The sequence below is a fragment of the Dipteris shenzhenensis genome, chromosome 1 (genome assembly GCF_047967505.1).
Source record: "Dipteris shenzhenensis isolate YYH24624 ecotype China chromosome 1, Dip_SZ_1.0, whole genome shotgun sequence".
NCBI lineage: Eukaryota > Viridiplantae > Streptophyta > Polypodiopsida > Gleicheniales > Dipteridaceae > Dipteris > Dipteris shenzhenensis.
In genome coordinates this window covers 14,793,089-14,808,096 of record NC_141596.1, presented here as the reverse complement: position 1 = coordinate 14,808,096, position 15,008 = coordinate 14,793,089, and the positions used below count along the sequence as shown (strand labels likewise).

Genomic DNA, 15,008 nt, shown 5'->3' with positions numbered 1-15,008 from the left:
TTCATGTACCACCTTCATATTTGAGTAAAGAAGCAGCAAAATTTGATGCTTGTGACACCAAAATGGGTAGGGCATCAACGCGCTGTCCATTTCGGTATCCCAAGCATCAAAATTGGCCTCTTTTAGGCTTCATAATAGGCTTTCAGTGGGGTGGCATTTAGATGCCTTTTGACGCGCTGTCTTTTTTGGTAGAAAGAGCTTCACAATTTAGGACATTGACATGCTCCCACACTTACAACAGTCTTCCTACAATAAGATTGGTTGTTGGGATCAAGAATGCTCCCACACTTGACTTGCATGGTGACTTGAAAATAAAGTTAGCTTCCAGATCCCAGAGTTACTGTGTCAAGCCATCTTGTGTCAAGTCTTGCTCAATAGTGGCCTTGTATTGGGGTAGCATTTTATATGCCCTTTTCACCGAAATGGACAGCGTGTTGACGCGCTGTGCATTTTGGTAGAAATAGCACTAAAATGCACACTACTAATGTGTGCTTTCACAGTTGCATTCAACCTATACATTTTTATATTTTTATTGAATATGAATGCTCTTTGGACATAAGATCTCAAAGAGGAAGAGTGAAGTAGATATAAGGTCGACATAAATGTCATCTATGTAGCTTTCAATTCTGCAAGTTATTTTGACCATAAGGATGATTTTGCCAATAGATACAAAACTCCAGTGGTCACTGCATAAGGAAAAAAGCATAAGAAAATGAAAGGCTACAAGTACTCCTACAGTGATTTCTTTGTCTCTCCAACCAAATACAGTATGAATGGAGTGTATGCAAGAAGATTACAGCTATGGAAGTCACAAAACTAGAACATGTTCTAACAAAGAAAAGGCAATCACAGGGGTGGAAGAAGCCAAATAGAGAAATTTGCAATAAAATGCGATATGAGCAGTTTGGAATTTCAAACAGGTCCACATCGCATTTTGCTGCAAATTTTTGAAATGACATGCTGGTGCACTCCTACAGTGATTTAAGCAACCAAGGAGTTATGGACAAAGATAGTTATAGGGAGGAGAGAGGGAGCAAAAAGACATGGAGAAAAATAACACAAATACAAAATATATTAGTCATAAAATTTATAGGACAATCCTCTAAAGGCCTTACCATATATTGTACGTAACCTCTCATTGGCATTGTGAATAGCCTCCAATGAGCTTGAGTCACGTAATCATTATCTGTAGTCAATCATCAATAAGGACATTGGGTAATAAATGACAACGATGTTGATGCCCTCAGTTGCCCCACCATCTGAACAATGGACAAAGATATGAGACCTCACAATATTGCTACCCTAAAGTCATTCCCCAACTGATGTATCAATAGAGGCTTCCACCCCTGACCTTGCATGCACCATCTAATCCATCCAACTAGGGACAATTGGCCATTCAAGGATCCCCTCCCACCAACCAAGGGCAATATAGGGCTCAAACCATACCATTAGCTCCACCCATCTTGGTTCCTCAACCACCTCCACCCTAGATTACTCCACATTTTACCATCCAAACCATAGTGCTCATAAAGCTGCCTTACTTGCATGGCGCTTGGCCATATCATGCATTAGTCTTGACAAGCCACCAAAACTCAGTCAATGCCTTATAACCTCATGATACTTATCCAAAAGGTTGCAAACCTTGCAACCATCAAGTTCATCACAAATAGAGAGGACTAGCTGTTATCACATCCCCACCGGTGACATCAAAGCCTAACAGCAGGCGTAGTGGACCCTTGTATAGGCATGCTCTCACACATTTCTGCGAAGGTCCTTGTACTGAGTTTTACTCTTAAGATTGGTGGGACTCCAACGGAACAGAAGCTTCGCTCTTAAGGAGAAGGGTAGTCAAAAGTCAGTCAACTCTCTCCTCATCCAAGCAACAACTTGTGAGCCACTGTCACTACAGTTTTAAACAAAACACTTTAGAAAAGCAGAAGAAATAGGAAGGATTATCACAAAATTAGCAGGTCAGCATGTGCCACAAAATTTGCATGTCCACTTTTATGGTGAAAACAAATATCTAGATAAAGCTAGCAATGTACCCTTACTCATCTGTACAAACAAAGAAAGCCTTTCATCTTGTGAACTTGACCGAAACCCTAAACTCCATGTACAGCAGGCACTGGATTTTTATGACCTTTATGGCATCATCAGCACCAAAAAAGAGATGACTCCGTGAGTAGATTGAAAGGATGAGCTGCAATACCCTCCTGCTCCAACAAAGAAGAAAATAGCCACCGTCCCATATTGGGCCCATCACATTCATAATAAATAATGATAGGCCAGGTACTAAAATGATTGATTTGATCAAGCATTAAATCCTTCTACAGCAATAAACATGATGCAAATTAAAGTCATGCCATTTAGCACCCATGCCATGGTTCACCTAACCTATAACACCAGTGGAGACCTTTTTCCCCACCGCAACTGGAGACCTCTGCAGATGCAGGGAAAAGATAAGTCTTCTCCATTAGGGTACGTTAAATCAGAGAGAGTAATTTGAGTTTTAGAATTACATCCTGAAATTAAAAACCATTAAAATTTAAGGGAAAGAGAGAGAGAGAGAGAGAGAGAGAGAGAGAGAGAGAGAGAGATGACAATTCTGTGGACAAACTCTAAATTGAAATAATGAATTTTATCTCTGGTAAAATCGAAAACTGCCAAAGGCCAACCCAATCCCACGGCATCTGAAAGATCTGCAGCATGACTTTACAATTTTTATATGGGTTCCCTGGGTTCCTGGAGGCCACTAGGTTAAAGAACACTAAATTACACAGCAGGACAAAAGACTACTGCAGCATCTGCAAGGTCACAAAATTCTCCCAGGTGTTTGCGGGCACTAAGTAGCACCTCCTCATTGAATTCAAGCCTTTTAGATTCTCCATTCTCCCGGGAAATATCACAACCAGAACAATCAACAGTCTCATTCTCCTCAGCAGACATGTTCAAATCAAGCTCCAAAGCTCGCCCCAAGTTTGTCTTTTTACTCAGGCTTCCCAATGGCCTGATTGTAAGCTCATCTTCGACATTCCATTCTGCCTTCCTCTTGCATGTTGAACCAGAAGACAGCTGCTCATCTCCAGAAAGTGCATTCTCTGAATGACAATTCTCTGCATTGGCATGCTCTCCTGAATCAATGGTGAGCCTACCTTTACCAGGTCGCATTTTTGATTCTGTGCTCCCAGGATCGACACAGTCTGCCCCAAAACTCATTGTCATCACAATGATAACACTGCTGAAGCTAACATCCCTCCCATTGGAGTCAGGCAGCCTCCCTTTCTCCATTGCCTTTAGCAAATTAGATTTGAACATCAAATCTGCTTGATCAACGTCTTCCAGCAATATTACTGAGAAAGGATTCTGTCTCACAGCCTCTGCAAGTCGGTCCAACGGCATTTTTCCTCTGCCGGGCAGGACAGGCTGCTGGAGCCCCAAACTCCATACCGAGGATGAGCTAAAATCCTGCTGACTACCAAATGTTATACATATAGGCCTTTTGTCGGACCCGAATATTAGCTCTGCCAGAGCTTCTGCCATCTTTTTCTTGCCAGCCTTGTCAGACCCCAAGAAAAGCAACCATGCATCACTCCTGAGACTGACCCCACGCTGCTTCCCTATACCAGACCTGCACCGCATGACTGTATCTGCAATAGTTGAAATAACACCCTTCTGCCAGCTAACCCTTTCTGCGAGCCCCTTGCAGAGGCCTTTGAATGCATCTGGATCCACTTGCCCAAACATCCTTACAGGATGCCTATTTTGTTCAGATGCACATGCTATCCCAGGAGTAGCTGCTTCAGTGCTCGGCGTCATTGGACCAGCAGTTGACAATGCCTGCCAAGGCGGCCCCCCAATCTTTGAAGGACAGCATATACCTTCAAAAGACTGCAATTTACCCACTGTTAAGTTAGACATTTCCAAAAAATGAACAAATAACTTATCCATGAACCCCCTTTGTTTGAGGAGTATGATCAGATGAGACTCAGAAATTTTGTGCAGTAAGTTTGAGCCACCTAAAGCCTGTTAGTTCAATGGTAGGAATAGAACTAAGAGAGTAAGAACTACGAAGATATCCCTTCATACAATCCCATCTTCCAAACTAAGAAAAACAAGAAATATGAAGATGTTTGCTCTTGAAGCATGTTCATCCATTAAGAATCATTATATTGATGGTATAATATGTAGAAGAATTCTTTGTATTCCTCTGAGTAAAATAAGAAAACTCACACTTAAATTTATACCAACTGTCAAGACAATGGTTAATACCAGGTCCAACTAGAAGCTTCAGCCAGCAGTGGATCCCAAGAAACCAATATTGAATATTGCTAGAAGTATAATGTGTACTAACTAATATCAATTTTGAGCCCCATGATCTGATAGGATCTTCTCCAAAATCAGGAAATATGTTCAAATTTAACCCAGCTAAGAAATCAAATCTATCTCCAGAAGAATTCTTCTTATTCCTCTGAGCAAAATGAGAAAACTCACACTTAAATTTAGACCAACTGTCAAGACAATGATTAATACCAGGTCCAACTGGAAGCTTCAGCCAGCAGTGGGTCCCAAGAACGGCTGCTCGAAGAGTCAAGACTCAAGAGATCATTAACAATAGCATGCAGTGACGGGCCCATCAATTCTTTCATTCCTTGCACACTAAGAATTGTTCGTGACACCACACAAGTAGCCGTTATCCTAGATGGACCCCTTTTTTTTTTATAAGAATAACAAGAAAGCAACTGTAGACAAAGTTGAACCGAGCAAAAGGGGAAAAGGGGAAGGTGAAGAAACTAAGATCATCCAGTTAATGAGCTCAACTACAAAAGACAGAAAGTACTTTGACAAGAGAAGGGGTAAGCAAAATCAAGAAAATAAAAACAATGGTGTGTATATGTGTGTGTGCGCATGCGTGCATGTGCGTGCGCATGTGTCCACTCTTAAAAGCAAAATACGTTGCAAATCCTCCACACCATAACTCTTGTCAAGCACAATGAACAGCAGTTTTTTGTCCCCTTATAATCACCACATGCACAACAATGTATAAACATGTGACCTCACACTTGCACAAATCCACACACCATACACACAGAGCATCCACTTATACAAAGGTCTATGTATTGAGAGAGGATGAAGGGCACCCTAAGCCTTGACGGATGCAATCTGATATATTTGACAATCCCCAAACCCCCCTCCACCCACACACAGAGGAAAAAGGTAAAAACAAGAGGGGAAGGGAAGGGAAGAGGGCAAACAAAAACACAGTATGAGCAAGTAAAGGGTGCAGCAAGGATTAAACCAACCTGTTTGATACTTGAGCCAATAAAACAAAGACAAGGCTCTATCATATTAGGAAGAGAGATATAGGCCTGACGAGAATATGATGTCAAGGGTTGTTATAGTGCGCAACTTCTCCTAACAGGCACAGTGTGAGAAGTACAAGATGACATTGAATTGTTCCAACGATGACAGCTAATGAAGACAGCAAAGAGGACAAGCCCTTTTCAGTTCAAGAGCACCAATCTCACCTTCTATCAGTACAAACACCAGCAGTACCAGCAGAGTAGATAACTAATCAGATTCTGAATAATAGCAACATTTAAAAAGTGCCCCACCTGACATCTAGCTGAACTGCCACCAGATATTTGGCTAGACGAAGGAGATGGTTGCTGCAATCTTTCACATGAAATATTTGAACGTGCAAAACGATGGACATGGAGAGTGTGACAAGTTTGATTCCACTTCTTTTGCAGCTCCTGCAGCTTCTGAGCCAGTGGCACTACCTTTTCTTTGGCCTGCACACAGATATAAATAAGCTCCTGTGATCTCTCTCTCTCTCTCTCTCTCTCTCACACACATAAACCAAGACCATCGGATACAGAGATCGAGGAGACCACGTCCCTCGCCACATCGAGAGTCAACTTGACAGACGCAGATCCAGGACATCTTTGCAGCCTACCAGTGCACCGGGTTTTGCATTCCAAACTTCAGCTTTCAGCTTTTGAGTTTTGGATTTTGATCTTTTGAGCCCTTTAGCTTAGCATGGCACTCAAGAAGGGCCTTACCCCACCCTTTGCTTCAGCCCACAGATGTTTGTATGAGTTTCTTCTCTTTGAGTACTTTGTCCCATAGGCCCATGAGGCCTCCCTGAGGACGTCCCTCTCCCTCCTTCCCTCCCCCCTCTCTCTCTCCCTCTCTCTCTCTCTCTCTCTCTCTCTCTCTGCACATGTAAGAAATCCTAGATTTACTATATTTAAAAATGTGCTAAGGAACAGAAAGAAGACTGAGATAGCAGAGAACAAGGAATAATTGTATTGCTTGAATGTCTGTAGGGTAGATGTTGTGTGTCATCCATACAATTGAGCCTCTCTTATATAGAGAGTGAAGAGTCACACATGAAAAGGTGTGTACTCCAAAGGGTATGTGCATGAAGAGGTGTGTACCCCTTGTGAAGGGTGTGACCCTTGATGAGAGGGTACATTACAATAGGAATGTCTCTTCAATAGAATGTCTCTTGTGAAGGGTTGTGCCTCATAGGAAGTGTCCCATCGAAAGGGCAAGGGTTGTGCCTCTTAGGAAGTGTCCCGTCGAAAGGGCATACCCTTCCACAAGTGTCCATTCATCAAACCATCCATAAGAGAAAGGAATACGTCACAGATCGTGACATCCCCTCCCACTCAAAAGAAGACCCTGGTGGAGATAATGAACTGATGTAGAAAATATCACTGTAAATTCTGAAAATACTGCTGTAAAATGTCAGGATACTGCTGCAAGTCTTCATCAGATTGCCAAGTAGCGTCGGAGTTGTCCAGATTTCGCCAAAGAACAAGGAATTCCGTGATAAGTCGATGTCGAGTCTCTCGCTGTCGATGGTCCAGAATACGCTCAGGAATAAGGAGAACATAATCGTCTTCGATTTCTAGGACATAATACCCTGCAGGAGGAACTGCTTCTTCGCCTGGAATGTACATCTTTAGCCAAGAAATATGAAATGTTGGATGGATTTTACCCCATGATGGTGGTAATTCCAACTTGTAACTTAAAGGTGAGTTTTTCTTGACGATCCGGAAAGGTCCATAGTATCTTGGTCGCAACTTAGGAAACACAGACTTAACCGTCTTATAGCGATGTGGGGCTACAAATAATAGCACCATGTCACCGGTGTCAAATTCCAGGTGACGTCTATGTTTGTTGGCAGACTGTTGATACCACTCTTGCGCTTTTCGCATATGATCCCTGACTTGGAGTAGAATGTCTTGCATTTCTTGAACCAGTTGATCAGCTAGGGCCACTCAATGTTGAAGTACAAAATTCATTGGTACAATCGGAGTGTGTCCATAAGCTGCTTGGAATGGAGTCATGCTGATGGCACTATGGAAAGAGTTATTATAAGCAAACTCAAGGAGTTTCAGTCTGGCCATCTGATTCTGGGTGGTAGGCTGAACTGAACAGTAGAGTTGTACCCAAAGATTCGAACAGTGAAATCCAAAGGTGACTGGTAAACTAAGGATCTCTGTCGGATATGATATTCTTGGGCAATCCATGGTGTCGGAAGATATGTTGTATGAAAAGTTTGGCTATGTCCGGAGCCTGGGCACTACTTTTGCAAGCAATAAAGTGTGCCATTTTGGACAATCGATCAACAATTACCATAATCTAAGTGTTACCTCGGGAGGATCGTAGTACCTCTAATAAAATCCATGGAAATACTTTCCCACCTTTCAGTTGGAACTGGAAGAGGCTGAAGAAGTCCTGTTGGAAGTCGTCGGCTTGCTTTCATTTGTTGACAAGATAAGCAAGATGTAACCATTTTGATGACGTCGCTTTTCATCTGAGGCCAGTAGTATGTTGCACTGAGTAACCGATAAGTCTTGTTGATGCCTGGATGGGCAGCATAAGGAACTTCATGATGCTCTTTTAACAAAAGACGTCGAACATTCTTGTCATGTGGTACACAGACGCGATCTTGATAGTACATAAGGTCGTCCGTATAAGAATAGGAAGAGAAAATCTTCTGTTCGGAAGTCGAAGGTTGATCTTTTAAAAGAATTTGTACTGCTGTACCGAAGTCTTTATCATTGAAATACTTTCCTTTGAATGAATTCGGAACATCCACAGATAATGTAGAGATTACCATGGCTGATGCTAGAGGTAACCTGCTGAGAGCATCTACAACTACATTGCGTAGTCCTGGAATGTACTCAATGGTCATGTGAAAGTTAGCCAGAAACTCAACCCAGCGTGCTTGTCGAGCGTTCATGACTAGCTGAGTAAAGATATACTTTAAAGAGTGATGGTCTGTCTTGACCACAGAGTCGGCTCCCATGAGATAATGTTTCCAAGAGCGATAAGCATGTACAACGGCAAGAAACTCCTTATCATAAACCGGATATCGGGTTTGGATATCGGAATGTTTATGGCTGTCAAAAGCAATAACTCTGCCTTCTTGCATCAAGACTGCTCATGTAGCGATGTCGGAAGCGTCGGTCATGACCTCAAATGGAAGGTTTGGGTCAGCAATAGCCATAACTGGTGTGGTAGTGAGTGCTTGCTTGAGTTTTTGGAAACTATACTCTACTTCGGGAAGCCACTGAAAAACTGCTGTGCTTTTCAATAATTCGGACATAGAAGCTGCGATTTCGGAAAACTGATAGACCTTTGTATGGTAGAAGTTTGACAGTTCGAGAAAAGAGCGGACATCATGAACATTCTTAGAGTAGGCCAGTTTCGGATTACTCGACCTTCTTGGGATCCACAGAGATGCCTTGAGCGCAAATAACATGTCCCAAATATTCGAGTTGGGTTTTGAAGAACTCACTCTTCTCAATGTTGATGGAGCTCATCCTCTCCATCTCTTCCATGCACAATGTGCACGGGTATCCTTCTAGCTGAAAAGATATATCAGATCGGCGCTAGAAGGTGGGGGGGATTTCCTACAGGCAGGAGCGAATTTTGCTCTGATACCACTGTAAGAAATCCTAGATTTACTATATTTAAAAATGTGCTAAGGAACAGAAAGGAGACTGGGATAGCAGAGAACAAGGAATAATTGTATTGCTTGAATGTCTGTAGGGTAGATGTTGTGTGTCATCCATACAATTGGGCCTCTCTTATATAGAGAGTGAAGAGTCACACATGAAAAGGTGTGTACTCCAAAGGGTATGTGCATGAAGAGGTGTGTACCCCTTGTGAAGGGTGTGACCCTTGATGAGAGGGTACATTACAATAGGAATGTCTCTTCAATAGAATGTCTCTTGTGAAGGGTTGTGCCTCATAGGAAGTGTCCCGTCGAAAGGGCAAGGGTTGTGCCTCTTAGGAAGTGTCCCGTCGAAAGGGCATACCCTTCCACAAGTGTCCATTCATCAAACCATCCATAAGTCTAGAAATAGAGAAAGGAATACGTCACAGATCATGACAGCACACGCAGGCGTGCGCGAACATGCATGTGTGGGTGCATGGGTGCACGTGTGTGTGTGCATGTACGTGTGCACGCATGCCGGCATGCATGTGTGTGCATGCACGCATGCCTGTCCCTTGGAGACCTTCTCAGGCCCAGTTGGAAGACTTTTAGTATTAGAGGTGTGTGATGCATATGCAAACATGGTGCAAGCAAAAATGTAATTAGTGGGCCTAAACCCTGATGCCCTTTGGCATATATCAGAGCCCGTGCATAAGCCCTTAATCATGGCAACAAGAGATGCACCCCATTGCCAACGTGCAATGGCAAATAATTATCAACGTTCCATGCGGGCATCACACCTACATTTACAACCTGCTTGAACTCCGCAGTAAAGTTTGACTTACAGATAGACCGCACTGCTAATGTATGTGTCTTTCAAAGACAAATTTGATTATCACTAAGTATATGAAAAAAAGTACAATTGATACCTCAGCAGATTCCGGCTTATTCATGCTGGTGGCAGGAAGAGCTTTTTGGAGCCACAGGGGCAAAACAGGCTGTGCAGTACTTGCAGGCCGCACTAACCGCCGTTCGTTATCAGTATCTTTACTCGAGTTCTCAACTGAAGAAGAGCATGATTGAGGAGATTCTGACTCTGCATTTCTTTCCTGTTCACGTAGCAACAAAACCTCCTTCTCATACTTAGCCATACAGTCGCCGCACAAATTGATCTTTTCGGCACTATCTTCAACAGGTGGATTTAACTTCAGAGCTGCAGCGAGTGACGGATGCAATGATAGAGTGAGTGAAGGATCAATAACATGGCCACCAGCTTCCTGGCTCCTGTACCTGCAACCCAAACCCACACCATCATGAGTACAAGCAATATACTCTCATGAGTTTTCTACATCTTTCAGAGTAAGGTCCAGGGAATGTGCACTGGGCAGTCATCCACTAAGACATGCAATAAGACTTCTAAAGCATGTGACATGATTTATTGTATTCAAGTTCACAAAAAGAAGAGACATCTTCAGCACGCGACACTGATCAAGGACAGACTGGGATTGGCAGCCACATAACATGTCAAATCAGTCACAATCACAGTAGAAAGTGCTTCGTAGGGAAAATGCACAAGATCGATTTTTATGACAAACACGACCTGCAAAAAGGGAGACAGAGTTCAAGTTTTTACAGCAAGAGGGTGACACTGCTTGCAGACTGCACCTAGCTACTCTAAAAACACAGAGCCTTAGAACAAAGGTCAGTGCGCTTAGCAACAGGCGCTGCAGCTCTGACAAATAAGGCGATGCGACTACATATCACCACAGAGATTACCACAGAGAAGTAATATATAACAACCTGCTTTCACAGGGACTTCACAAGACAGACTGAGGCATCTTGAGCCGAAAGGGCTAATATGATGCACAAACTAATACATCACTCTAACTTCCCCTCCATGCAGATATAGCTCTGTTTGCATGCCAGAATAAAGGATGATAGTCAGCCTGACAGATCAAATAACATTTCTGTAGTCTCAAAATTTGTCTACGTTTGGCCTTAGTGGGGATTTGCAACCGAGCAATACCATGAGTTTGTCTTGCCCCAGATTTCCTACTTGTTCAGTATTAATACAAAAAGTGTGACGATTCTGCTAGACTACCTTCCCTGTTGACTGACCCTCATCACAGCTATAGCAAGGTGCAAATGCTAGTCAATCACATCAAGTCAGTCAAGTTCCTAATATAGTAAGCGTATCTATGAGAGGCTATAAGGACCTTCAAATACTTCTTGGTTATGGGAACAATCAAATCTTAGGTTTACCGCAAAAATGTTCCATTTGGGTCTACACAGGATAGAAATGGTTAGTCAATTTTAGAAGACGCCAGGAAAACTAGCAACTATTCATACCCCTCGTAAGGCCTCCAAAACAAAACATGGCCATCAAAGATAACATTGAAGCCTACATGCGGAGGTGCAGGACTTTGATGACAACACACAAAATGAGCAAGAATCTCCACAGAGCTCCGAGAGAGAGCTAGGGAATGAGAGAGAGAGAGAGAGAGAGAGAGAGAGAGAGGTTTAAAGGATAATCACTAACATTACATCACTCAGGAAACGTGGTTTCAAAGAGACTTTTCAATGACACATTTGCAATAATCCAGATGATATTTGGAGACAGCACATGGAGGTCACAACAACCTGGATGCCAGACTAACGCTTGGTCCTGAAGAAGCAATTGACACTGGTTGAAGATCCCACTGACTTTCCAACATTGGCTGAACTTGGCAACAGCTTACATACGTATGGCTGGTAGCTGTGCCTATCAACCATAACAAGCGCCCACTCTCTTGATGCTGAGCAAGAAGTTCCCGAATCTTGCAGGCAGCATATTGCACTGGGCAAAAGCCTGGAGGCCTATGTACTGAGCTCTTCACCTGGGGTGTCTCCAAAAGCCACTGCAGATCTCCCAAGTAAATGATAACACCTCCACTCATGAGCTCCTCCACAGCATTTTTCAATTCAATGAACCTCCTATCCAAGACCTCTATGGAAGCACTCATCAGGGATACGAAATGGAGCTGTGCTGGCAGCAACTTCACACCTTGGAGTTGTACAGGCACATCACCCCTCTCCATCCGATGCACTAACTCCCTGATGCGTGCTTCTGCACTAGTTCCCGAGTCAGCCACTAGAACAGGATTCCTTCTCTTTCTTCTCAAGAGTATCTCAAACACTCGCTTCAAATCATCCCCTCCACCAAGAAGAGATTCCGCACCACCAGATTTCTGGAACCTAGGGTTCATATAGAGAGATGCAGACCTTGCAGGGCGTAATTGAAGCTGAGTGTCGTTTCTCTCGAGTGATAGACCATTGTACGACAGGTGCTGCGGAAGAGTAATATTGCCCAGGAAAGATGGAGCAGTCAGTCTGAGGCCCATCTGGTCAATAGCTGCTCCCAAGGAGAGACGTGCCTGGTCTGTGCTGCTATTTGTTGCAGCATGGTGAGAACTCATGAGACTGACCATTTCCTCCAAATGGTTTTTCACATCCGTGCTGGAGAAGCCCGCCTCTCTCATCACGCGACTGACACTGGGATCATCAAGAATAGATATGACTAGCTGTTCCAACTCCACTTTCACAGCCAAGAGCGGCTGCTGCTGCTGTTCTGGGCACCCTCTCCTCTGATGAGCTTGTGCACGTTTCAAAGCTGCCACTAGAGCGTTGGAGTAAGAGGGTTGTCCACCAGGCAAAGGACCCTGAGCTGCTTGAAGACGCTCCAACGCTATATTGAAGCACAACTCCAAAGCACGACACTGAGGCAAATGAGGGGACTGTGGATGAGTTTGCAGGCAGGCGCGGCGAAGTGGGCTGCCAGGTGCACCAAGGAGAGTGGCTGCAACGTGAAGAGGGGTGGCCTGAGCATGGCCACGTCTACACGCCTCCGCAACTGCGTGCTTCAAGATAGCCGCAGCCTCAGGTGTCAGTGTTTGCTGAACGGTGCTAGCTCCCGCTCGCATCTTGAAAGGCTCCTCCTTCCGAACAAATCGTAACTGACCCTGTTGCTACTCAGCGCTCGGGAGGCGAAGTAGGCCGCAAATTAAGCCCTTGATACGCTTCCATTGTCTGTTCTCGATTGCTTTACCGATGAATAACCTCAAGTAATTCCATGTAGCAGTTCTTCCCAACAGACCCAAATCATTTTTCGCACCCTTCACAATTGAGACGCTTCCATCTGAGCTTTGCATTCCTGAATCCATAGTCCCGTCATCGTTGTCGTGCTCCACCCAGCTATACAACTAGACCCATTTCACCAAGCACCGTTCACGCACCCCTCATACCTGGAATTGCTCTGAGGCTACTTCTGGGAAGCGATTTGATGCCACTAGTTGGTGATCCGGTGAACAGCAGAATCGTAGCAAGTGCCTAGTCTTAGGAGCAGGGCTCTCTCTCAAGCAATGGAGCGCGCTCCCTGTCCGAGTCTCCCACTCGGCTACAGGATGGTTGAAACTCACAAGCAAGGGTCTTTACGTGTAGCAGAGGTGGAGAAGCAAGCGCTCATTGAGCAGCAAAGCGAGGGAGCAAGCAATGCGAGGGCGAGCGAGGGAGGGAGCGATCCAAGGCGATAGGGGGCGATGAGGCAAAAGAGCGGAGGAAGAGAGGAGGGGGAAGGAGATGGAAGGGAGAGAGGAGAAGGAAGAAGGGAGGAGGGAAGGAAGGAAGGTGGGGGGAGGGGGGAGCCGAAGCAAGTGTCAATGGCGCTGCTGAAGAAGAAGAAGAAGAAGACGAAGAAGAAAGCAAAGCAAGGAAAGGCAGAAGCGTTGAGGAGATGACGGGGACTGATAGTTCGCCTACCCCCCCTCGCCAGCTCAGCCATATACTCTCTACTCCGTATCTTCTCCCTCCCTCATTATACATACCCCCCTTTCGTATATCTACCCTGGCCCCATGCCCTCAATTATTACGGCCCCTAAAAGTCGAATGTACCTGGGAGCCCCTTATTAAAATCGCAAAGTTCCCATTATTATTCTCGTGGTCAAGAGTCAATTCCCCCTCCGCCCTTTACTTCTTTCCTTCAAAGTTCCTTCCTCTTGCATGAATCATTCATTGCCTCTCTTCCCTTTTGTCTTGCCTCTCTTCCCCTTTTGTCTTCCACATCCATCCAGTCGCTCCACTTCACCCAGATTTCTTCCTGGAACACATGTTCTCCTTAGTATCCCCCCCCCCAATTTGCTTCATGGATTAACACATCCCATATGCTAGCACACCGTTTCTTTTAGCACCCCTTTTACCTTGCTCCATTCTTATCCCTTCCACTTTGCCTTCATCTCACATTTAATCGTTGCCTTGGCTCAAAGTCTAAGTTCAGCTCATCATTTCCCTCCTCTACTTGTCAACAACCTTGCCCCCTTGTTTTATTCGAGGGAACATATGTTCTTCATAGCACCCTCCTGAATAAAGCATTTCATAAGGTGGCACACCATTTTCCTTCCTTTGTTTTGCTTCCTTCACATTATGCATTTTTGGAACTTGTATATATCCCTATCGAGACATTAATGTATCAAAGGCAACATGGTTAGTATGCTTCTCTTCAACCTTAGGAATTTTCTCTTCCCACCATTATACTCATCCACTATAAACTATAGGAGACCTCTATCTTGTTATAAGATAATCATCTAGCCTTGATTTTGTTAACTAGATTAACAATTATAGAATATAAATTGCCTTGAACTAAACATAATAATGGCACAAATGCCTCTACTTATGTGCCAAGTGTGAAATATGTGGGTTATAAACATAAACAAAGCAATATAGCATCAAGAAGACTATAGTTATGAAGTGTCGAGAAGACTCTTATTATTAAGTGTTAAGAAGACTCTTATTATTAAGGGTCAATAGCATTAAATCCAAGCACTACAGGATATGAATTCAACAAAGCATGCAGAAAATGAGCTAAGTAGCAAAGTCAATATAAATTGAAGAGAGTATGGCACAAAAGTAATACAATGTCAACTAACTCTTCCGTGACATAAAAAAAGATTTACCAAGATTGGCCCTTAAATGTTTAAAAAAACACAAAACAAAAAAACTTATAATGAGTTAAAAAACAAAG

General features: G+C 43.8%; 1 protein-coding gene across 1 annotated transcript; it reads right to left on the bottom strand.

Annotated features, from left to right (window-relative positions):
* Nucleotides 1-2,591: 2,591 nt before the first annotated feature.
* On the bottom strand, nucleotides 2,592-13,664 carry LOC147905435 (protein SUPPRESSOR OF MAX2 1-like). Its single transcript, XM_087372543.1, has 4 exons — nucleotides 11,597-13,664; nucleotides 9,886-10,246; nucleotides 5,613-5,792; nucleotides 2,592-3,888 (listed from the first exon to the last, which is right to left on the bottom strand). Exons 1-4 carry the CDS (start codon nucleotides 12,913-12,915, stop codon nucleotides 2,773-2,775), a joined length of 2,976 nt encoding a protein of 991 aa, XP_087228669.1. The 5' UTR covers nucleotides 12,916-13,664; the 3' UTR covers nucleotides 2,592-2,772.
* Between the last annotated feature and the right edge of the window lie 1,344 nt (nucleotides 13,665-15,008).